The sequence below is a fragment of the Falco biarmicus genome, unplaced genomic scaffold, assembly GCF_023638135.1.
Source record: "Falco biarmicus isolate bFalBia1 unplaced genomic scaffold, bFalBia1.pri scaffold_27, whole genome shotgun sequence".
Taxonomy (NCBI): Eukaryota; Metazoa; Chordata; class Aves; order Falconiformes; family Falconidae; genus Falco; species Falco biarmicus.
In genome coordinates, this window is record NW_026611833.1 from 2,168,937 (window position 1) to 2,192,022 (window position 23,086).

General features: G+C 51.2%; 3 protein-coding genes across 3 annotated transcripts; 2 read left to right on the forward strand and 1 right to left on the reverse strand.

Moving 5' to 3' along the window:
- Positions 1–270: 270 nt before the first annotated feature.
- LOC130143418 (urocortin-3-like) lies at positions 271–741 on the forward strand. The gene has a single exon (XM_056326114.1). It carries the CDS (start codon positions 271–273, stop codon positions 739–741), a length of 471 nt encoding a protein of 156 aa, XP_056182089.1.
- A 745-nt stretch (positions 742–1,486) lies between these two features.
- Positions 1,487–9,861, forward strand: LOC130143417 (tubulin alpha-3 chain-like). Its single transcript, XM_056326112.1, has 4 exons — positions 1,487–1,503; positions 7,371–7,588; positions 7,785–7,933; positions 8,776–9,861. The coding sequence occupies exons 1-4, from the start codon at positions 1,499–1,501 to the stop codon at positions 9,754–9,756; spliced, it is 1,353 nt and encodes a 450-aa protein (XP_056182087.1). The 5' UTR covers positions 1,487–1,498; the 3' UTR covers positions 9,757–9,861.
- Positions 9,862–15,758: 5,897 nt separating this feature from the next.
- Positions 15,759–18,234, reverse strand: LOC130143416 (tubulin alpha-3 chain-like). The gene is made up of 3 exons (XM_056326111.1): positions 18,042–18,234; positions 17,697–17,845; positions 15,759–16,853 (listed from the first exon to the last, which is right to left on the reverse strand). The coding sequence occupies exons 1-3, from the start codon at positions 18,217–18,219 to the stop codon at positions 15,873–15,875; spliced, it is 1,308 nt and encodes a 435-aa protein (XP_056182086.1). The 5' UTR covers positions 18,220–18,234; the 3' UTR covers positions 15,759–15,872.
- Positions 18,235–23,086: the final 4,852 nt, after the last annotated feature.

Genomic DNA, 23,086 nt, shown 5'->3' on the forward strand with positions numbered 1-23,086 from the left:
CCCACCCAGCACCCCAAAACCAAGGGCTGGGGGATTGCACCTTGGAGGAGGAGGCCCCAGGACAACTGATTCCCACCCACCTGTCCTAACCATTAGAGGGGATGGGGGAGACCTGGGAGGTGAAACCAAGAGTGCAGAATCTGGGAGAGGGACCCAGGTCTATGGGATGTGGGAGGATGGGGAGACAATGGTGCTCTATCCTGGGCCCGGCAGGATGCTCATGCCCATCTCTGCCCTCCCCTCACTCTCTCCATTGGGCAGGCCACCACAATGGCCCACACCAGGCTGCTGCTCCTCCTTGCCCTCCTCTGTGCTGCCGAGACTGGCCAAGCTCTCCACCTCTACAGCGCCGCCTCTATCTTCAGCTGCCTTAATGCGGCCCTTGCTGAAGCCCAGAAGAGCCGCCCAGAAGAAAACACCATCTTGGACAAGCGCAGTTTCAACTTGCCATCGCCAGAGGAGGTGTCAGGTGAGGAGGTGGGGGAGGATGCGGTGGATGAAGAGATGGGGAAAAGGATGTTCCCAGGTGAAGGCCATTACAAATATGTCTCCCAGGCACAGGTAAAGGGGAAGACGTACCAAAACCGGGCCAAGAGCGACCGCCGCACCAAGGTCACCCTCTCCCTCGACGTCCCCACCAACATCATGAACATTCTCTTCAACATCGCCAAAGCCAAGAACTTGCGGGCAAAGGCCGCCGCCAATGCTCACCTCGTGGCCCAAATCGGGTGGCGGAAGTGACCCCCCACAGGGCAGGGGGGACTCAGAGCTGGGCTGGCTGCAAGGGGCCACCACCTGGCCCCAGCTTGCTGGCCAGACAGGACTGATGGCCGTGTACGATATCAGTGTTGTATATTTTTGACCCATAGAGCTACCTAACTTTCATACCTCTACTTCCTCCTTCTCTCCTTCCTGATCTCCTCCATCCCTCCTGCTGGACATTTCCACGCGCGGGGAAGAGGCTTGTGTCTGCAGCAGGGCAAAGGGACGCATTGCCTCAGGAAGGTCTCTAATTAAAGCTACAATCTCTTGAGTTTCCAGTGCTTTGTTATCCCATCGCCTCCACTGGGTGCTCGATCAGGCCTGTCTGGGCCCACTGGGTTTCCAAAACCTCCCTCCAGCTCAACTTCACGGCCCTGTCTCCACCACCATCCAGACCCTACTCCCTCCCAAATTCTCCATACACAAGTTGTCCCTACACACAATCATTACTGCATTGGAAAGGGAAAAGCAAGAATGGGCAGGGGACCTCAAGAGGAATTTCCCAGTTTCCCCTTCTGGGGACTCTCTAGGTTTTAAGGTTGTTTTACAACCACTCCTTTCCCCACCAGCACCTTCAGCAGTTGCAGCTGGGACAGCATCAACCTTCCGATCCACATGGCCCTTCACAAGTGTTCCCAAGTCATCACTTGGCACTGGTCAGGGCCACCCCACGGCCTCAGGTGAGTCTGGACCCCAAGAGCTGCAGGTGCCTCCCTGGCTGCTCCAGATCCACCTCATGGGGTCTGTCCATGTTGCCCAGTCTATCCCTGCCCACCTTTCCCACCACTCTGCCTTTCCTGGTAGACCTCTGTACCGGTTTTTCAGTTGGTAGAGCTTCAGCTCCCTATGCGCAGACTTCAACATTCAACAACACAAACATTCACGCTGTTCTTTTCCACCTTCCACTGAAGCCCAGCTCACCAAGCTCCCACCCCTTCACCTTAGACTATTTATCCCTTCCTCTAAATCTGCCATTCTCTTCACCTCCCAGCCCCGCTCCAAGATGAAACTTCATCTTCTGACCTCCATCTCTGCATGTAGCAGGCATGGGAGATGGAGAGAATTTGGCCTTTCTTTCCCAGAAGATGTTTATCAAAAGCAACAAAGCAGCTCCCACCAGCTCCATCTAGGGCATGGCCAGAGCACTCCGGGGGGACATTAAGAGGGGATAGATCTCCAGTTGAAGGGTTGGCAGATGGACTCACCAGCTCCATCTGAGGAGATGTAGGTGGAGGCATCTCCTCGCCGCCCCACCAAGCACCCAGAGGAGGCAACACAGCTGAATTCGGCCCCAGCAAGCCCATGCTCAGGTGGTCAAGGATCCTAGACGATCCACAGACCAGGGACTCAGGACCCAACCCCCAAAAGCAAAAACAAAAAAAAAGGAGTACACCAGGCCCTTCAGCATCTTCCTCTCATAGCACACATCTCCAGCAGACGACCCACCAACATGCCCACAGCATCTCTGTGCAATGGCCTCCTCCTGCCTCAGCTCCAAGGGTGTACAGGCGAGGTCTTTCCTTGTTGCAATCCGCTGTAGCCTTGCACTATATTGACCTTTAAGTACACTTTATGTATATAGCTTTATACATTTTTATAGCCCAACACCCTACACATCTATCCCCCACTGGTATGTTGAGCTCTCGTTCAGCAGGACATAGGCATTGTCCCCATTTTACACCCAGGGAAACTGAGGCACACACGCCCACTCACATCTGGTCAGGCAAAGCAGGGTACAGCAAAGTCAGACCTGTCTGGGCACCCAGCTGGACATACTCTCGTTCCTTTGTGGGGTTGTCCAGAGGTGCCCCAGGTTGTCAGAGTTCAGCCTTTTCTGGTGCAGAGATGTCTAGAGTAACCTTGGGCAGCAAGGAGCAACAGGGATTTGCTCAGAGCCGAGGGAGAAATCATTGCTCTGAGCAGAAAGTTGAAAAGACTTTCCCCTGTGCTCCCCAGTGAGCTCCAGTAAAGCACTGGTCCAGGCTGGGAACAGGCTTTTGTCCCCCACCAGCTGCCATGGGGATCTGCACCATCCCTGGTTTTGAGGTCCTTCTCCAGCACCAGGTTAGACAATGGGAATATCTCAGCCCCACTGGTGCCTGGAAATCAAAACATCACACGCCTGGGGCTCACGCTGAGTGAGCTCAGTGAGCTTCTGATCCCCTTTAATGAAGGCAATTAACATTGAAGTGACACCACGGAAGCAGATGAGCCAAGGTGTTTGCTGGCACCAGGCTGTGCTTGCACGTGCAAAGCTGAGACAGGGACAGCAGATACCAGCTGATAGTGAGTGATGGGGAAAGCAGAGATCCTCCATCCCCAGCTGCATCCCCGCCAGGGAGTCTCACACACACCCGGCACTGGCTTGGACGAACCCTCCCAAAATTAATCCTCCTTCTCAACCTCTGCCAGGCGAGACCAGGGGTTGCTTGGAGGGGCTGAAACACATGCAGATGTTGGAGGAGCCAGATTTCCTGAGGAAGCTGGATAGAAATAGGAGCACTGAAATCTCCATCAGCACCCATCTGTGCCTGGGAACATGTAGAGCCAAGGCTGCTGTGCTTGGAAAAGACATCATTGTTGATTGGGGTGATATGTGCAGTTTTGTAAAAGCCAGGTGAGGATTTGGTCTTTCCTGCCGTTTCATGCAGGAAGTCTTGGTATTGCACTCAAAAAGAGAGGTTTGCTCAGGCATGGGTGCACAGTTGCTGCACACTCACAACATACCTGCCTGCCTCCATTGCCAGGTCCCCTCCAGTCTCTTCATAATCCTTACCCCAGGCAGCCAGCTCTTCCCAGACCTCCAGGAATGCCCTCGTCCTCCTTCTCCTCCTCCACATGATAATGCTCAGAGGCTTCTTTCACCCACACCAGAGCAAACCAGAGATGCTGCAGTGATTTAGACAGCCCCCAAGGACAGCAGATCCTGAACCTCATCCTGGGATCAAGGAGGTCCCATGCCCATCTGGCTGAGGAAGGGATTCAGGCAGTGTAACTCAATGGGCATCAAGCATCTGGCCAAAAATGCACTCCCACTGTGCAAGGAGGTATCCACACTCACATCCATGGGGTCTTGGCTAAAAAAACCAAGATGATTTCCAGCAGCAACCACAGGCAGAGTTTGCCCATGCACCTCGGGACAGAGAGCAAGGGAACATGGCAGAGTTATATCAGGAGATGATCCCTAAGCAGGGTGGTGAGATGCACTTCAGGCTGCAGATACACCTAGAGGGAGCCATCCCTGGTGGCATCAAAGCCTGCTTCTGGGATGTCCTGTCCCATTCTTGGAATGTTTTGTCCCACTCCTGGGATGTCCGGTCCTGCTCTGAGCTGGGCCAGCTGTAACCAACTCTTCCAGGAACAGGGCTACCCCCGGCCACCCAGGAGCTCTGCATGGAACTCTGTCAACACGATTTGTGATATGAATAGGAGCACATAAAGATGCAAAAGCAACCCAATTATTTGAAGAAGGATAAGAAACTGCCCCCAGTTTCAGCCGCAGACCCACTGGCTGCTGGATGGGTGATTTGCTCTGCTCTATGTCCCTCTCACGTGCTTTTGCTGTGACTCTGGACTGTTGCCTTCCTGACCATTTTCTGTGAGTTGTGCCCTGGGGCAGTCCCATTTTCTGTTCCTCTTCTTAGAAGACCCCAACTTTCCCACTGAACCCAAGAGAGGTGGTAGGGCAGAGGGTAAACCACCCATATCCAGGGCACCAGACCACGAGACTTAGTAGGTCCCGTAAAGCCCATCCCCATGTCTTAAGTCTAAATCAGATTTTACAACTTGTGTTTCTGGCCTCTGAGACATCCCATGTCCGTGAGGTTTTGCTTTTTTATATGCTGCACGGAGAATAAAACCATTGTCCATTTGCAAAGTGGTGGTCACATTGGTGCCCCTCAGTCCTGGCATTATGCCATATACTGTCACCTCTCTCCTTGTCTGTCCCAAGTCCCCCCAGACATCCATCAGCCCCACATCACAGAACAGCCTCAGCATCTCTGATGAATTTTTGCCACCTAACAGCTCTTATCCCTATCTTAGAGAAGGGACACTGAGGAACAGAAAAGTCCCATCTCCACCAGTGTTCCAGGACCACACAGGTCCTACATTCCCCTCTGGCAGTGAGGCCCATCTCCACGGGACAGGCTGGGGAGAGCTCCACTCTCTGCACTGTCAATGGCCTGGGGCCAGGAAAGGGGGATGCTGCAAAGTTCAGGCACAGCCAGGGCAGCTGGATTGCGTTCGATGGGCCAACACTGCCCTGGAGCTGGGAGAGCCTGGCTTCCTCATGGGGCACCAGTGCTGGAGAACCAATCCCAGCCCCATGACATTACCCCAGGGCAGGAGCCCCATTCTGCAACTCCTGTCCATCCCCAAGAGATTCAACAGACGTGCTGTTTGCATTTGGAAAAGGGCAATGGAACACAGAAAACACATTTCCAGCCCTGAGGATGGCAACGAAAGTTTTAAAAATTAGCATAATTCTTTAAATATATAAATAAATAATTCCACATGCTCCCCCACCCCCAAAAAATAACCATTCAAAGCTCCTTTTCTGATTTCACAGAAAGTGCTCTTAGACATCGTAGGGAAAGCAATTCTGAATGAATATTTAAAAGCCAAAGAAACTCCAAACTCTATGGGTTTGCAGGTGCAAATCCTTCAAAGAACCTTGATTACCCCACATGGCTATCCCTCCTGGAGCAGAAACACCTGAACCCTTTGCCAGCAGGTGGCTGCACAAGGAGGGAACAGGAGGGACCCCTCTAGCAGAGAGCCCAGCTCTACCTTCTATAAAAAGCCCAAGAGGGAGGCAGATAGGGTGTGCTCTCAGGGAGGTGGTTCATAAGTGTGGTAAGGGGTCCTGGAGGTTTGGAGCAATGGTGAGTAGCTGTGGGTCTGCTCTCTGATAGTCAGGGCTGGTCCTGCCTGGCTCCGCAGGAGGGTGAGGCTGGCGATGGCTTTTTTTTCCCAGTGAGATGTTTTGCCCCTGGCTGTGTGCTTCCGTGGGTGTAAAACTGGTTGTGGGGTATGGGGGAGCATGTGAGCCCTGGACAAGGGGTTCCTAAAGGTGCAGAGCTTGTGCTTGGGCATGTCCAGTGCTGGGTTGGCTTTGCAAATGTTGGTGTCCCCCTCTTCCTGACCTAGGGAGGGCTACTCTGCTGAAATGCCTTCAGACCTGTTTATCCTTCTGTGTGAAGATATTTTGAAGGTATTGCTGGTGGTATTCAATACATGACTGAGCTAGGTGCCCATCTGGTGCTGCTGTGGGGCTGGGGCAGACCTGGAACAGGGGATGAAGGTCTCTCCTTGTGGAGACTGGTTCAGCATCCCTGTTCTGTCCTTGGCGTTGGGGGTGGCTAAGGCTGTCCTGGGACTGTTTTAGGAAGAGAAGTGCAGTGGTGGTGGCTGAGGGCTGCTATATTAAACATCAACACTCAGGGCAGGACCCTCTGCTGTAGTGGAGGATGTTGCTGCCCTGTGTCTGTGCTTGGTAGGGGTCCTGCTGTGCCAGGCTTCTTGCAAGAAGATAACTTGAGAGTTGCTGTGCTGGTGCAGTGTCCTGCCTAGGCCACAGCTAAAAGCAGATGGTGAAGGCAGACTAAGGTTTGGGTAAGCCCATCTGACACTTTCTTATCTTGTAGCTCAGGGCTTCTTGAAATGGACGTGGTTTTTTTCCCTTAGTAAGCCTCAGTAGAAGTCTCTAGTCCAGTCTCTTTGAGCCCAAAAGCCTGGGTTTCACAGCCTCCTGTGTCAAGGAGTTCAACAGCACAACCACACTTTCTGTACAGGGACTCCTCTCTAGCCAAGCCAAGAGCAGTTGCTTTATGGGGCAATTACTAGTCTTGTATGGAGGTAATGAAGAAATGCTCTCTTGCTTGGATTCTCTCCAGCTGTCTCTAATCGGTGATCCTGCATAGCTGTATCTAATCTAAATGGAGATGAGAAACTACTCTGACAGTCAGTTCTTGAAGCTCAACAGCACTGGCTTCTCCCATCAGAGAGAAGCAGAGGGCTGCTGCTGCTGTCTGAGCAGGGAGAAGTCTGCCTGTACCTCCCTGGGAGGAGCATGGTGGGAGTGTTCCCACTGCTGCCTAAGGCTGGCTGGGCTGAATCATTCCCTCCTCTGCAGCTGAGAGCACCAGATACAGTACCTGGGAAGGCTGTCTGTGCCCTGTCTCCTGCCCCAAGGCAGGATCAGCAAAGCAAAGAGAAGAAACCATGAGCAGCTGGACCTGATAGCCACCATGTACTGTAGATTCAGCAGCTGGGCGTGGTGGCCTGCTTCTTGTAACAGGGCTCTTGAGCAATATGAGTGTTGGGATGCGGAGGGACCTGCCACAACACCCTGCTCTCTGCATCTGCCTTGCTGGGGAGATTGCAGCATCTCTCTGAAGTGCTAATGCTTATTTGTGGGTTGTTCAGCAGCTCTCGGGTGCCTGCTACAGAGAAAGTGTCCTGGCTGCCACCAAGCTGGGTTAATGTTCCTCTTGTCCATAGGTTGTTAGCCACATGCTCTATAAAGACATTCAGAAGTGCCCGCTCTAGTCTAATTCCTCAGTGTACACTCCTAACTTTCTCTTCTCTCCCATTCCTGTGCAGAGGGAGTGTATTTCTATCCATATTGGCCAGGCTGGTGTCCAGATGGGCAATTCCTGTTGGGAATTATATTGCCTGGAGCATGGGATTGAGCCAGATGGATTCTCCCCCAGTGAATTCCCAGGGCAAGCAGACTCTTCCTTTGGGACCTTCTTCAGTGAGACAGGATCAGGGAAGTATGTACCCAGGGCAATATTTGTTGACCTAGAGTCTACTGTCATTGGTAAGTCATGGAAGGTCTCCAAAACTCTTGGGGGTGGGGGCAATAACTTCTCTGTACCTGAAGTGTGGTGTTGGCCACCTAAACTCTTGGAAGCTAGCAGCCTCACCATGTAAAACTGCCTCTAAATTAGTGCAAGTAACTTGGTAGACAGCAGATCTTATGCTAGTGACACTCATGAGATCTCGATCCCCTCCAGATGAGATCAGGACTGGGATCTACCGCACGCTCTTCCACCCAGAGCAGCTCATCAGTGGCAAAGAAGATGCTGCCAACAACTATGCTCGGGGCCACTACACCGTTGGGAAGGAGATCATTGACTCTGTTGTTGACAGAGCTCGTAAAATGGTAAAAACCTTGTGGAGGGTCGTCTGCATAGCGCTCTGGTTGCTTTTGCCCTGGCTGTCAAGAGATGCAATGGGCTGGGTGGCTGGAGTGGAGAGAGGGAGGCAGTGGTGAGACTAAACCAAGCATATCTTGGTTGGCTTGAAAATGCCACTGTGACCTGGAGCAACACAATGGGATGCCTGTGGGTGTAGGTCTTGCTGCTTGGGACTTAAGGGGAAAACCAGGGACTCAAGATGCCCCCAGCTTAAGCAGGAAAAGAAGCAGCTGCGACTTGACTGTCCAGGCAAGAGGGCTTTCCCCTAATGTGTGTAGGGTTTGCTGTGTCAATCCTGATCCAAAATCTTATCCCAAACAATGTCACATCTCAGCTTCTGGATAGTGGCTCCCCTTAGACCTCTCTTCCCTAGTGTGATAGTGTCTGGAGCATAAGGTTTCACCCACACAGACCTCAGAAGTGCTGTGATAACACTTGATTTAAGTGGAAACTTGTAGTGACTTTCAGACTTCTCCTAATCTTCTTGACTGTTAGTATTGTGAGTCTCTCTGACCTAATACGTCACTCCCTCAGGCCAGGCCTCCTTTCCTCCAAAAGTAGAAGATAATGTAAAAGCAGCTTAATTTGCTGTGTCTAACAGATCCCACCTTCTAGAAGTGAGAGGGTTGTGTGTAAGCAGTAAAAAAAAAAAAAAACAAAACAAAAAAAACCCAAACAAACAAACCAAAACCCACAAACGCCCAAAGACTTGATCTTGATGGTTAAACACAGAACTTTAGCTTAAATCCAAGGACACCACAATAACTCCATTAACTCGGTCCTTCTGGTTCTTTCCCTGGTGCTCCAGACTGAGCAGTGCAGTGGCCTCCAAGGATTCCTGGTCTTCCATAGCTTTGGGGGAGGCACAGGCTCTGGGTTCACCTCCCTTCTCATGGAACGGCTCTCTGTGGAGTACAGCAAGAAGTCCAAGCTGGAGTTCTCTGTGTACCCAGCCCCACGGGTCTCCACAGCAGTGGTGGAGCCCTACAACTCTGTCCTCACCACCCACACTACCCTGGAGCACTCGGACTGCTCCTTCATGGTGGACAACGAAGCCATCTATGACATCTGCAGCCGCAACCTGGACATTGAGCGTCCCACCTACACCAACCTCAACAGGCTGATTGGGCAGATAGTCTCGTCAGTCACTGCCTCCTTGAGATTCAATGGTGCTCTGAATGTTGACCTGACTGAGTTTCAGACCAACCTGGTGCCCTACCCACGGATACACTTCCCGCTCACAACCTATGCACCCATCATCTCTGCAGAGAAAGCCTACCATGAGCGGCTGTCTGTGCCGGAGATCACCAATGCTTGCTTTGAGTTCTCCAACCAGATGGTGAAGTGTGACCCACGCCGTGGCAAGTACATGGCATGCTGCCTGCTGTACCGAGGTGACGTGGTGCCCAAGGATGTGAATGCAGCCATCGCAGCCATTAAAACACGCCGGTCGATCCAGTTTGTGGACTGGTGCCCCACAGGCTTCAAGGTGGGTATCAACTACCAGCCTCCCACGGTGGTGCCTGGGGGAGACCTGGCCAAGGTGCAGCGGGCTGTGTGCATGCTGAGCAACACCACGGCCATTGCGGAGGCATGGGCCCGTCTGGACCACAAGTTTGACCTGATGTATGCCAAGCGAGCCTTTGTGCACTGGTATGTGGGGGAGGGCATGGAGGAGGGGGAGTTTTCAGAGGCCAGAGAGGACCTGGCTGCCCTGGAGAAGGATTATGAGGAGGTTGGAAGGTACTCTGCAGATGGAGAAGATGAGGCTGATGAGGATGAGTATTAATGAACTGCAGTCTGTTCTTAATGAAGTCAGTCCTCTGTCATAAGGCTAAATTGGTTCTGAGTGCCTGGAGGTGCTAAAGGGTTGTCCTGAACAGCAATGCTACTGTTTGACGTATTATACCTTTTCTGCTTGCATAGTTTATGCTCTCATAGTGCACTTCTGTAGCATGGGTGTCTTGAGCTTTATCACACTGCTGTTTATTGGTGAGTGAAGCTGAATAGGTGCCTGACTTAGTGCTGGGGACGCATCCTGCCTAGGCAGAGGATCTGGATTTCTAATCCAGGGGAATGTTGCAAGCTGCCTGCTTTGGCTAAAATGGCAAACTCTTGCTCTAGCTTTTACTGTAAAAGCACCTTTTAATTAGAAATGCACCTGTATACTTCTATGCAACTGTCTTTTTTTTATTATTATTATTTGAATAAAGATTTTCTTTCTCTGAGTTCTTTGGACTTAATGAAGATTTATTCTGTGGGGTGGTCCCTTCTGTGTGGATGTTGTCCTGGGGAGAACAGCAAATGCTGATAAGAGTGTGCTCTGGGCAGGTCATCTGTAAGGATCATCAACAATAATTATTGCTGTGAGGCAAGTGTCTTATATCCTGCAGGGACTTGTCTGTCTGGAGCTGGATGCTGTTCTTCTTGCCACCAAGAGCAGCTTGGAGGAAGCATGTCTGGGAGAACAGGGAACCCCCAGTTTGACCAGTGCCATTACAGGGAGTGGCACCTGGGCAAAAAGTACTTTTCTGGTGGGGCTTTACCTCACCATCTTTGGTAAAGCCTGTTTGTTGCCCGAGCAAGTACTGGCTGGTGGAGCAGTGCTGTAGCTGTAGACTGGGGTCTTGCTCAGGGGTTGGTGCAAGCATGAGCTCAGTCCTGTGCACCTGGGGTTGGAGTTTGCCCTGAGGAGGTGTGCCAGGCCAATGTGATGGAGTGGCTCAGGAGGAAAAGCAATGAAAAGCCTCTGATAAGATATAGAGAAGGAGTGTTCATAAGCCTGTGGGGTAGGAGAATGGCTGGCTCCATGCTGCATGGAGTTATACACCATATTTGTTTGTTGTATACCCACTCCTCATTTTAATGCTGGGTTCTGTCTCAAAGTGAAGTCAGTCTCCCTCTGCCCCAGACCTCCTCCATACCCTGTAGCTACAGCTGCCCCCTGTCCTAATGGGGATGTGATTCTGGAGATGTTCCCAAAGTGATGCACTGGCAGGTACAGCCAGGGATGGTTAGAAGGATGGAGATGTGTTGCTGCCTCCTATAATTGGGAGCTGGAGAAGGATTATGAGGAGGTTGGAAGGGACTCAGCAGATGGAGAAGAATAATATTTTTACCTGTGGGAAGGCAGCTTGGAAGAAGCTTTTTGTAACCTAGTCTGCCAATCCCTCCCAGGGAAAGGAGTTGGTGGGCTGGGTCTGAGGAACTGTGACTTAGAAACTCTACAGCTTGTCTGAAAGCAACTCTTTGGTCAAGTCTCATGCATGTACAAAGTTGACTAAATAAATAGTGATTAGCAAAACATCTTCTTCTGGCTTGTGGTGGCTGCAGGGTGGTTCCCATGTTGCCTTGGTCACTGTAGTCCTATCTGTAGGGCTTTCCTGCTTGCAGATGCTGGGGGGAGCCCTGTGAACTGGGGTGGGTGACAGCATGATGTGAGCCATCTGCCCTGGGGTGGGACTGCCGTGTTACAGTGAACGTTGAAGTGATGGTTGTGCTCAGCACTGGCTGCCCGTGCCCTGTCAGTGTGCTGAAACGGCCAGCTCTGGGTTTTCTGTGCTGCTTGCTGCTCCAAGGCATAGCAGGGGGGTGGGATCGGGTTTCCCTGGTCCCTTGCTGCCGTGCAGAGCCCTGCTAAAGCAATCTATGTCCTGCATTCCCCGGCCTGCCTGGAACCGTAACTGGAGTTGAGATGAGAATTCAAATACCTCTGCTGTCTGTCAGAGCCCTGTGAAAGCACCCAAACAATGTCCTAGCTCTAAACCAGGGAGATGTTTCTGGCATTAGACTTCTTCCTTCTTGTGCTGGGTGATGGCCACTCAGCAAAAGCGATGCAGGAATCCCTGTGAACAGCTAATAAGCTGAAAAAGGGGAATTAACTTGATTGCTACAGCTCCCCTGGACCACAGCAGGCTATTTCTCCACTGGGTACTCCCCTCCCAGTAAGTGATCCAAGAAAGGGAGCTGGCTGAGATATGATGGGGAAGCTGGATCTGCAGTCAGGCTGTAATTGAAGGGCTGACAGCCTTTGCTTTGGAGGAAGGTTTAAACAACCCAACGGAAGGGTGGAGGGGGGTGGTTATTATTAAAGCCTGTCTCTACTTGCCATTACTCAGCTGGGCTTCTGGGGGTGGCAGTCTCCCAAGGTCATGGAAGTGGTAGATCCTGGGGGCTGTCTCACCTCCAACTGCCCTCTGCCTTTGGGAGCAACACTGGTGGAGCTGGCAGTGTGATGGCTGCAGAAGAGGGAACGAGCTCTCCTGTGCCTCCTGGCCCCACCAGGTGCAGTTTTATGTGTTGGGAAATGCCTCTCTCAAGAGGACTGATGTAGACCCTGAAGCGATGACTAAACCTCCCTCCAGAGGAAAAAAAAACCAACAAAAAAAGAGTGGACAAAGCAGAAAGTACCTCAGGCAAGGTGATGCCAGCTCTGCCTTCCCCTCCTAGGTACTTGGTCAGGAGCTGAGTAACGATTGCTTGATTTTTTTTTTATTTTTTTTTTTTGGTGGGAGCACTTTTCTTCTCCTCAGTATAGATGCCCTTGGATAGGGGTCCTGTTTTGGAGTACACGGTCTGTTTTCCTTGTGGTCCATTGGCAAGGCAGGTCATCTCACTACCCATAAACTGAATGCTGCAGGAGGAAGGCATGGCAGCCAGAGTAGCTGTACCATGTTTGATGGCCTGAGGTTGCATCTAGACCATTTAATTTTATGGTACTGGAAAAGCTTAAACTCTATGGATCTGAATACTCTGCATTCGTGGAGAGTCAGCCTCCTGCTTCCTAAAAGTACTATTTTCATTTTTTTTTCTTCTCATTTTAAATCTTCTGGTGTGCTTGATAGCTCTTGAATGCAGAGCTGTATGGCAAGAGCCTGGTGCGCAGCTCTTACCGGTGCTGGGAGTGGAGGAAAAGTCTGGCTGTTGGACACTTGGGGACATGTGCTTCTCTGCAGCCAAAGCACAGTCCTGCCCAGTGCTTTGACAGCCTTGCAGCTCCATCAGGGCATTTTTGTGAATGTTCCTGAGCTTCAGGCTCATCAATTTGCAATGGCAGCAAGTTCCTTTCTGTCATATCTGTGTGCGATGGCCACAAGCTGAACCCAGAAGCGATGATGGAGTGAGGCAGTTTGTACCCCAGCCAGCTGAAGACTGTGTCACCCTATGCTGAAGACCAACCCAGCCTAAGCAGCCTCATCACCACTGGCCCCATGCAGAGCTCCACACCTGCTCCTGACACAGCTCTCAGCTTGCATCATGCCATGGAATGGAAGCAAGAGGCAGCAGTTGCTGCTGGATCTGGGATTAACAGCACTGAAGAAGAGGGAACTTGCCTGACACCCTATAAGAAGTCTCTGGCAGAGCTCTGTGTGTACCTTGAGCCTCCTCCCTGCAGGGCAGTTATCTAGTTTGTCTCATTTGGAGAAGAGGAGGCTGCAGGGTGACCTAATTGCTCTCTACAGCTTCCTGAGGAGGTGAAGCAGAAGGGAGGTGCTGATCTCTGTGGTGTCCAGTGACAGGACATGCGGGAATGGTTCAAATCTGCACCAGGGGAGGTTTAAACTGTACATTAGAAAGCATTTCTTTATCATAAGGGTGGTCAAACACTAGAACAGGCTTCCTAGGGAAGTGGTCGATGCCTGAAGCCTGCCAGTGTTTAAGAGGCTTTTGGAAAATGCCCTTAATTTTCTTTAACTCTGTCAGCCCTGAAGTGGTCAGGCACTTGGACTAGATCATAATTGTAGGTCCCTTCCAACTGAAATAGTCTAGTCTAATGATGAACCACTCTGCCCCATTGCCTGTGATCTACCCCTATTGCCCCAGCAGTAATTAACAATAGAAAATGGGCTGGAGCAATGTGCTGGAAGCAGATCCCGCAGGCTGCTCCATGGTTGCTGTTCACAGGAGTGGGGTTTTTTATGACCAGCTTGGCTATTCCAGCACACAGGTAGAGAAAATAAAGCTGAAGCTGTGCAATGAAGTGTGTGCTGCTCTTCGGCGTGGGTCTGTACAATCCACCACTCATTAAGTTGATAAAGCATTGCCTATGGCCATTGAGCCAGAGATGCTGACTCCCCAAAAGCCACAGGATTGATCCCTCGCCAAGGAAAATCCTTTCCTTCCCTCTCTCACTGCATTCATAGGAGGGCAGGAGTGGGTCTGTGCAGACAGACATACTGGAGTAATTGATTGCAGTAATAAACAACTGCTCCAATTACATCAGCCCTGGTGCTGTGCTGATTGCTTTCCAAGCTGCAGGAGCATGTGGCTGTACTCCTGTCTTGCTCAGCTATACTGGGTCAGCTTGTGGCTCCAAGCAGGAGTGATGCTTGCTTTGTGTCCACCCCAGGCTGCTGTCACATTTTTGGGGGATTGGACCAGTGGCTTCCAGCCTTAGCTGGCTGTGGGAAATAGAGCCACCAGGGAAAGGTGGTAGCCCTCAGGATCATGACCCTCCCCAAGAGCAGTGGGCCATACCTGACGTTTTCACTGAGGTAATTTCATAGCAGCGAGTTGAGCACAGAGGAGGCTTCAGCCCAACAGTAGAGGGGAGGACCCATCTACTGTCTATTCATGCTCCCAGCACCCTGGTTTTTTAGGCTAACTGCAGCTAACAATGAGCTCTGGGCTCTTTCCACCTCCCAATTATAGGAGGCAGCAACACATCTCCATCCTTCTAACCATCCCTGGCTGTACCTGCCAGTGCATCACTTTGGGAACATCTCCAGAATCACATCCCCATTAGGACAGGGGGCAGCTGTAGCTACAGGGTATGGAGGAGGTCTGGGGCAGAGGGAGACTGACTTCACTTTGAGACAGAACCCAGCATTAAAATGAGGAGTGGGTATACAACAAACAAATATGGTGTATAACTCCATGCAGCATGGAGCCAGCCATTCTCCTACCCCACAGGCTTATGAACACTCCTTCTCTATATCTTATCAGAGGCTTTTCATTGCTTTTCCTCCTGAGCCACTCCATCACATTGGCCTGGCACACCTCCTCAGGGCAAACTCCAACCCCAGGTGCACAGGACTGAGCTCATGCTTGCACCAACCCCTGAGCAAGACCCCAGTCTACAGCTACAGCACTGCTCCACCAGCCAGTACTTGCTCGGGCAACAAACAGGCTTTACCAAAGATGGTGAGGTAAAGCCCCACCAGAAAAGTACTTTTTGCCCAGGTGCCACTCCCTGTAATGGCACTGGTCAAACTGGGGGTTCCCTGTTCTCCCAGACATGCTTCCTCCAAGCTGCTCTTGGTGGCAAGAAGAACAGCATCCAGCTCCAGACAGACAAGTCCCTGCAGGATATAAGACACTTGCCTCACAGCAATAATTATTGTTGATGATCCTTACAGATGACCTGCCCAGAGCACACTCTTATCAGCATTTGCTGTTCTCCCCAGGACAACATCCACACAGAAGGGACCACCCCACAGAATAAATCTTCATTAAGTCCAAAGAACTCAGAGAAAGAAAATCTTTATTCAAATAATAATAATAAAAAAAAGACAGTTGCATAGAAGTATACAGGTGCATTTCTAATTAAAAGGTGCTTTTACAGTAAAAGCTAGAGCAAGAGTTTGCCATTTTAGCCAAAGCAGGCAGCTTGCAACATTCCCCTGGATTAGAAATCCAGATCCTCTGCCTAGGCAGGATGCGTCCCCAGCACTAAGTCAGGCACCTATTCAGCTTCACTCACCAATAAACAGCAGTGTGATAAAGCTCAAGACACCCATGCTACAGAAGTGCACTATGAGAGCATAAACTATGCAAGCAGAAAAGGTATAATACGTCAAACAGTAGCATTGCTGTTCAGGACAACCCTTTAGCACCTCCAGGCACTCAGAACCAATTTAGCCTTATGACAGAGGACTGACTTCATTAAGAACAGACTGCAGTTCATTAATACTCATCCTCATCAGCCTCATCTTCTCCATCTGCAGAGTACCTTCCAACCTCCTCATAATCCTTCTCCAGGGCAGCCAGGTCCTCTCTGGCCTCTGAAAACTCCCCCTCCTCCATGCCCTCCCCCACATACCAGTGCACAAAGGCTCGCTTGGCATACATCAGGTCAAACTTGTGGTCCAGACGGGCCCATGCCTCCGCAATGGCCGTGGTGTTGCTCAGCATGCACACAGCCCGCTGCACCTTGGCCAGGTCTCCCCCAGGCACCACCGTGGGAGGCTGGTAGTTGATACCCACCTTGAAGCCTGTGGGGCACCAGTCCACAAACTGGATCGACCGGCGTGTTTTAATGGCTGCGATGGCTGCATTCACATCCTTGGGCACCACGTCACCTCGGTACAGCAGGCAGCATGCCATGTACTTGCCACGGCGTGGGTCACACTTCACCATCTGGTTGGAGAACTCAAAGCAAGCATTGGTGATCTCCGGCACAGACAGCCGCTCATGGTAGGCTTTCTCTGCAGAGATGATGGGTGCATAGGTTGTGAGCGGGAAGTGTATCCGTGGGTAGGGCACCAGGTTGGTCTGAAACTCAGTCAGGTCAACATTCAGAGCACCATTGAATCTCAAGGAGGCAGTGACTGACGAGACTATCTGCCCAATCAGCCTGTTGAGGTTGGTGTAGGTGGGACGCTCAATGTCCAGGTTGCGGCTGCAGATGTCATAGATGGCTTCGTTGTCCACCATGAAGGAGCAGTCCGAGTGCTCCAGGGTAGTGTGGGTGGTGAGGACAGAGTTGTAGGGCTCCACCACTGCTGTGGAGACCCGTGGGGCTGGGTACACAGAGAACTCCAGCTTGGACTTCTTGCTGTACTCCACAGAGAGCCGTTCCATGAGAAGGGAGGTGAACCCAGAGCCTGTGCCTCCCCCAAAGCTATGGAAGACCAGGAATCCTTGGAGGCCACTGCACTGCTCAGTCTGGAGCACCAGGGAAAGAACCAGAAGGACCGAGTTAATGGAGTTATTGTGGTGTCCTTGGATTTAAGCTAAAGTTCTGTGTTTAACCATCAAGATCAAGTCTTTGGGCGTTTGTGGGTTTTGGTTTGTTTGTTTGGGTTTTTTTTGTTTTGTTTTTTTTTTTTTTTTACTGCTTACACACAACCCTCTCACTTCTAGAAGGTGGGATCTGTTAGACACAGCAAATTAAGCTGCTTTTACATTATCTTCTACTTTTGGAGGAAAGGAGGCCTGGCCTGAGGGAGTGACGTATTAGGTCAGAGAGACTCACAATACTAACAGTCAAGAAGATTAGGAGAAGTCTGAAAGTCACTACAAGTTTCCACTTAAATCAAGTGTTATCACAGCACTTCTGAGGTCTGTGTGGGTGAAACCTTATGCTCCAGACACTATCACACTAGGGAAGAGAGGTCTAAGGGGAGCCACTATCCAGAAGCTGAGATGTGACATTGTTTGGGATAAGATTTTGGATCAGGATTGACACAGCAAACCCTACACACATTAGGGGAAAGCCCTCTTGCCTGGACAGTCAAGTCGCAGCTGCTTCTTTTCCTGCTTAAGCTGGGGGCATCTTGAGTCCCTGGTTTTCCCCTTAAGTCCCAAGCAGCAAGACCTACACCCACAGGCATCCCATTGTGTTGCTCCAGGTCACAGTGGCATTTTCAAGCCAACCAAGATATGCTTGGTTTAGTCTCACCACTGCCTCCCTCTCTCCACTCCAGCCACCCAGCCCATTGCATCTCTTGACAGCCAGGGCAAAAGCAACCAGAGCGCTATGCAGACGACCCTCCACAAGGTTTTTACCATTTTACGAGCTCTGTCAACAACAGAGTCAATGATCTCCTTCCCAACGGTGTAGTGGCCCCGAGCATAGTTGTTGGCAGCATCTTCTTTGCCACTGATGAGCTGCTCTGGGTGGAAGAGCGTGCGGTAGATCCCAGTCCTGATCTCATCTGGAGGGGATCGAGATCTCATGAGTGTCACTAGCATAAGATCTGCTGTCTACCAAGTTACTTGCACTAATTTAGAGGCAGTTTTACATGGTGAGGCTGCTAGCTTCCAAGAGTTTAGGTGGCCAACACCACACTTCAGGTACAGAGAAGTTATTGCCCCCACCCCCAAGAGTTTTGGAGACCTTCCATGACTTACCAATGACAGTAGACTCTAGGTCAACAAATATTGCCCTGGGTACATACTTCCCTGATCCTGTCTCACTGAAGAAGGTCCCAAAGGAAGAGTCTGCTTGCCCTGGGAATTCACTGGGGGAGAATCCATCTGGCTCAATCCCATGCTCCAGGCAATATAATTCCCAACAGGAATTGCCCATCTGGACACCAGCCTGGCCAATATGGATAGAAATACACTCCCTCTGCACAGGAATGGGAGAGAAGAGAAAGTTAGGAGTGTACACTGAGGAATTAGACTAGAGCGGGCACTTCTGAATGTCTTTATAGAGCATGTGGCTAACAACCTATGGACAAGAGGAACATTAACCCAGCTTGGTGGCAGCCAGGACACTTTCTCTGTAGCAGGCACCCGAGAGCTGCTGAACAACCCACAAATAAGCATTAGCACTTCAGAGAGATGCTGCAATCTCCCCAGCAAGGCAGATGCAGAGAGCAGGGTGTTGTGGCAGGTCCCTCTGCATCCCAACACTCATATTGCTCAAGAGCCCTGTTACAAGAAGCAGGCCACCACGCCCAGCTGCTGAATCTACAGTACATGGTGGCTATCAGGTCCAGCTGCTCATGGTTTCTTCTCTTTGCTTTGCTGATCCTGCCTTGGGGCAGGAGACAGGGCACAGACAGCCTTCCCAGGTACTGTATCTGGTGCTCTCAGCTGCAGAGGAGGGAATGATTCAGCCCAGCCAGCCTTAGGCAGCAGTGGGAACACTCCCACCATGCTCCTCCCAGGGAGGTACAGGCAGACTTCTCCCTGCTCAGACAGCAGCAGCAGCCCTCTGCTTCTCTCTGATGGGAGAAGCCAGTGCTGTTGAGCTTCAAGAACTGACTGTCAGAGTAGTTTCTCATCTCCATTTAGATTAGATACAGCTATGCAGGATCACCGATTAGAGACAGCTGGAGAGAATCCAAGCAAGAGAGCATTTCTTCATTACCTCCATACAAGACTAGTAATTGCCCCATAAAGCAACTGCTCTTGGCTTGGCTAGAGAGGAGTCCCTGTACAGAAAGTGTGGTTGTGCTGTTGAACTCCTTGACACAGGAGGCTGTGAAACCCAGGCTTTTGGGCTCAAAGAGACTGGACTAGAGACTTCTACTGAGGCTTACTAAGGGAAAAAAACCACGTCCATTTCAAGAAGCCCTGAGCTACAAGATAAGAAAGTGTCAGATGGGCTTACCCAAACCTTAGTCTGCCTTCACCATCTGCTTTTAGCTGTGGCCTAGGCAGGACACTGCACCAGCACAGCAACTCTCAAGTTATCTTCTTGCAAGAAGCCTGGCACAGCAGGACCCCTACCAAGCACAGACACAGGGCAGCAACATCCTCCACTACAGCAGAGGGTCCTGCCCTGAGTGTTGATGTTTAATATAGCAGCCCTCAGCCACCACCACTGCACTTCTCTTCCTAAAACAGTCCCAGGACAGCCTTAGCCACCCCCAACGCCAAGGACAGAACAGGGATGCTGAACCAGTCTCCACAAGGAGAGACCTTCATCCCCTGTTCCAGGTCTGCCCCAGCCCCACAGCAGCACCAGATGGGCACCTAGCTCAGTCATGTATTGAATACCACCAGCAATACCTTCAAAATATCTTCACACAGAAGGATAAACAGGTCTGAAGGCATTTCAGCAGAGTAGCCCTCCCTAGGTCAGGAAGAGGGGGACACCAACATTTGCAAAGCCAACCCAGCACTGGACATGCCCAAGCACAAGCTCTGCACCTTTAGGAACCCCTTGTCCAGGGCTCACATGCTCCCCCATACCCCACAACCAGTTTTACACCCACGGAAGCACACAGCCAGGGGCAAAACATCTCACTGGGAAAAAAAAGCCATCGCCAGCCTCACCCTCCTGCGGAGCCAGGCAGGACCAGCCCTGACTATCAGAGAGCAGACCCACAGCTACTCACCATTGCTCCAAACCTCCAGGACCCCTTACCACACTTATGAACCACCTCCCTGAGAGCACACCCTATCTGCCTCCCTCTTGGGCTTTTTATAGAAGGTAGAGCTGGGCTCTCTGCTAGAGGGGTCCCTCCTGTTCCCTCCTTGTGCAGCCACCTGCTGGCAAAGGGTTCAGGTGTTTCTGCTCCAGGAGGGATAGCCATGTGGGGTAATCAAGGTTCTTTGAAGGATTTGCACCTGCAAACCCATAGAGTTTGGAGTTTCTTTGGCTTTTAAATATTCATTCAGAATTGCTTTCCCTACGATGTCTAAGAGCACTTTCTGTGAAATCAGAAAAGGAGCTTTGAATGGTTATTTTTTGGGGGTGGGGGAGCATGTGGAATTATTTATTTATATATTTAAAGAATTATGCTAATTTTTAAAACTTTCGTTGCCATCCTCAGGGCTGGAAATGTGTTTTCTGTGTTCCATTGCCCTTTTCCAAATGCAAACAGCACGTCTGTTGAATCTCTTGGGGATGGACAGGAGTTGCAGAATGGGGCTCCTGCCCTGGGGTAATGTCATGGGGCTGGGATTGGTTCTCCAGCACTGGTGCCCCATGAGGAAGCCAGGCTCTCCCAGCTCCAGGGCAGTGTTGGCCCATCGAACGCAATCCAGCTGCCCTGGCTGTGCCTGAACTTTGCAGCATCCCCCTTTCCTGGCCCCAGGCCATTGACAGTGCAGAGAGTGGAGCTCTCCCCAGCCTGTCCCGTGGAGATGGGCCTCACTGCCAGAGGGGAATGTAGGACCTGTGTGGTCCTGGAACACTGGTGGAGATGGGACTTTTCTGTTCCTCAGTGTCCCTTCTCTAAGATAGGGATAAGAGCTGTTAGGTGGCAAAAATTCATCAGAGATGCTGAGGCTGTTCTGTGATGTGGGGCTGATGGATGTCTGGGGGGACTTGGGACAGACAAGGAGAGAGGTGACAGTATATGGCATAATGCCAGGACTGAGGGGCACCAATGTGACCACCACTTTGCAAATGGACAATGGTTTTATTCTCCGTGCAGCATATAAAAAAGCAAAACCTCACGGACATGGGATGTCTCAGAGGCCAGAAACACAAGTTGTAAAATCTGATTTAGACTTAAGACATGGGGATGGGCTTTACGGGACCTACTAAGTCTCGTGGTCTGGTGCCCTGGATATGGGTGGTTTACCCTCTGCCCTACCACCTCTCTTGGGTTCAGTGGGAAAGTTGGGGTCTTCTAAGAAGAGGAACAGAAAATGGGACTGCCCCAGGGCACAACTCACAGAAAATGGTCAGGAAGGCAACAGTCCAGAGTCACAGCAAAAGCACGTGAGAGGGACATAGAGCAGAGCAAATCACCCATCCAGCAGCCAGTGGGTCTGCGGCTGAAACTGGGGGCAGTTTCTTATCCTTCTTCAAATAATTGGGTTGCTTTTGCATCTTTATGTGCTCCTATTCATATCACAAATCGTGTTGACAGAGTTCCATGCAGAGCTCCTGGGTGGCCGGGGGTAGCCCTGTTCCTGGAAGAGTTGGTTACAGCTGGCCCAGCTCAGAGCAGGACCGGACATCCCAGGAGTGGGACAAAACATTCCAAGAATGGGACAGGACATCCCAGAAGCAGGCTTTGATGCCACCAGGGATGGCTCCCTCTAGGTGTATCTGCAGCCTGAAGTGCATCTCACCACCCTGCTTAGGGATCATCTCCTGATATAACTCTGCCATGTTCCCTTGCTCTCTGTCCCGAGGTGCATGGGCAAACTCTGCCTGTGGTTGCTGCTGGAAATCATCTTGGTTTTTTTAGCCAAGACCCCATGGATGTGAGTGTGGATACCTCCTTGCACAGTGGGAGTGCATTTTTGGCCAGATGCTTGATGCCCATTGAGTTACACTGCCTGAATCCCTTCCTCAGCCAGATGGGCATGGGACCTCCTTGATCCCAGGATGAGGTTCAGGATCTGCTGTCCTTGGGGGCTGTCTAAATCACTGCAGCATCTCTGGTTTGCTCTGGTGTGGGTGAAAGAAGCCTCTGAGCATTATCATGTGGAGGAGGAGAAGGAGGACGAGGGCATTCCTGGAGGTCTGGGAAGAGCTGGCTGCCTGGGGTAAGGATTATGAAGAGACTGGAGGGGACCTGGCAATGGAGGCAGGCAGGTATGTTGTGAGTGTGCAGCAACTGTGCACCCATGCCTGAGCAAACCTCTCTTTTTGAGTGCAATACCAAGACTTCCTGCATGAAACGGCAGGAAAGACCAAATCCTCACCTGGCTTTTACAAAACTGCACATATCACCCCAATCAACAATGATGTCTTTTCCAAGCACAGCAGCCTTGGCTCTACATGTTCCCAGGCACAGATGGGTGCTGATGGAGATTTCAGTGCTCCTATTTCTATCCAGCTTCCTCAGGAAATCTGGCTCCTCCAACATCTGCATGTGTTTCAGCCCCTCCAAGCAACCCCTGGTCTCGCCTGGCAGAGGTTGAGAAGGAGGATTAATTTTGGGAGGGTTCGTCCAAGCCAGTGCCGGGTGTGTGTGAGACTCCCTGGCGGGGATGCAGCTGGGGATGGAGGATCTCTGCTTTCCCCATCACTCACTATCAGCTGGTATCTGCTGTCCCTGTCTCAGCTTTGCACGTGCAAGCACAGCCTGGTGCCAGCAAACACCTTGGCTCATCTGCTTCCGTGGTGTCACTTCAATGTTAATTGCCTTCATTAAAGGGGATCAGAAGCTCACTGAGCTCACTCAGCGTGAGCCCCAGGCGTGTGATGTTTTGATTTCCAGGCACCAGTGGGGCTGAGATATTCCCATTGTCTAACCTGGTGCTGGAGAAGGACCTCAAAACCAGGGATGGTGCAGATCCCCATGGCAGCTGGTGGGGGACAAAAGCCTGTTCCCAGCCTGGACCAGTGCTTTACTGGAGCTCACTGGGGAGCACAGGGGAAAGTCTTTTCAACTTTCTGCTCAGAGCAATGATTTCTCCCTCGGCTCTGAGCAAATCCCTGTTGCTCCTTGCTGCCCAAGGTTACTCTAGACATCTCTGCACCAGAAAAGGCTGAACTCTGACAACCTGGGGCACCTCTGGACAACCCCACAAAGGAA

What these genes read in the sequence shown, in the direction of transcription:
- LOC130143416 (XM_056326111.1), bottom strand. Translation starts at nt 18,219, where the DNA reads ATGGGCAATTCCTGTTGGGAATTATATTGCCTGGAGCATGGGATTGAG. An exon ending in CCTAGAGTCTACTGTCATTG is followed by an intron (nt 17,846 to 18,041) that starts GTAAGTCATGGA and finishes GATCCCCTCCAG; the next exon opens with ATGAGATCAGGACTGGGATC. An exon ending in TTGACAGAGCTCGTAAAATG is followed by an intron (nt 16,854 to 17,696) that starts GTAAAAACCTTG and finishes CTGGTGCTCCAG; the next exon opens with ACTGAGCAGTGCAGTGGCCT.
- LOC130143418 (XM_056326114.1), top strand. Translation starts at nt 271, where the DNA reads ATGGCCCACACCAGGCTGCTGCTCCTCCTTGCCCTCCTCTGTGCTGCC.
- LOC130143417 (XM_056326112.1), top strand. An exon ending in CCTAGAGTCTACTGTCATTG is followed by an intron (nt 7,589 to 7,784) that starts GTAAGTCATGGA and finishes GATCCCCTCCAG; the next exon opens with ATGAGATCAGGACTGGGATC. An exon ending in TTGACAGAGCTCGTAAAATG is followed by an intron (nt 7,934 to 8,775) that starts GTAAAAACCTTG and finishes CTGGTGCTCCAG; the next exon opens with ACTGAGCAGTGCAGTGGCCT.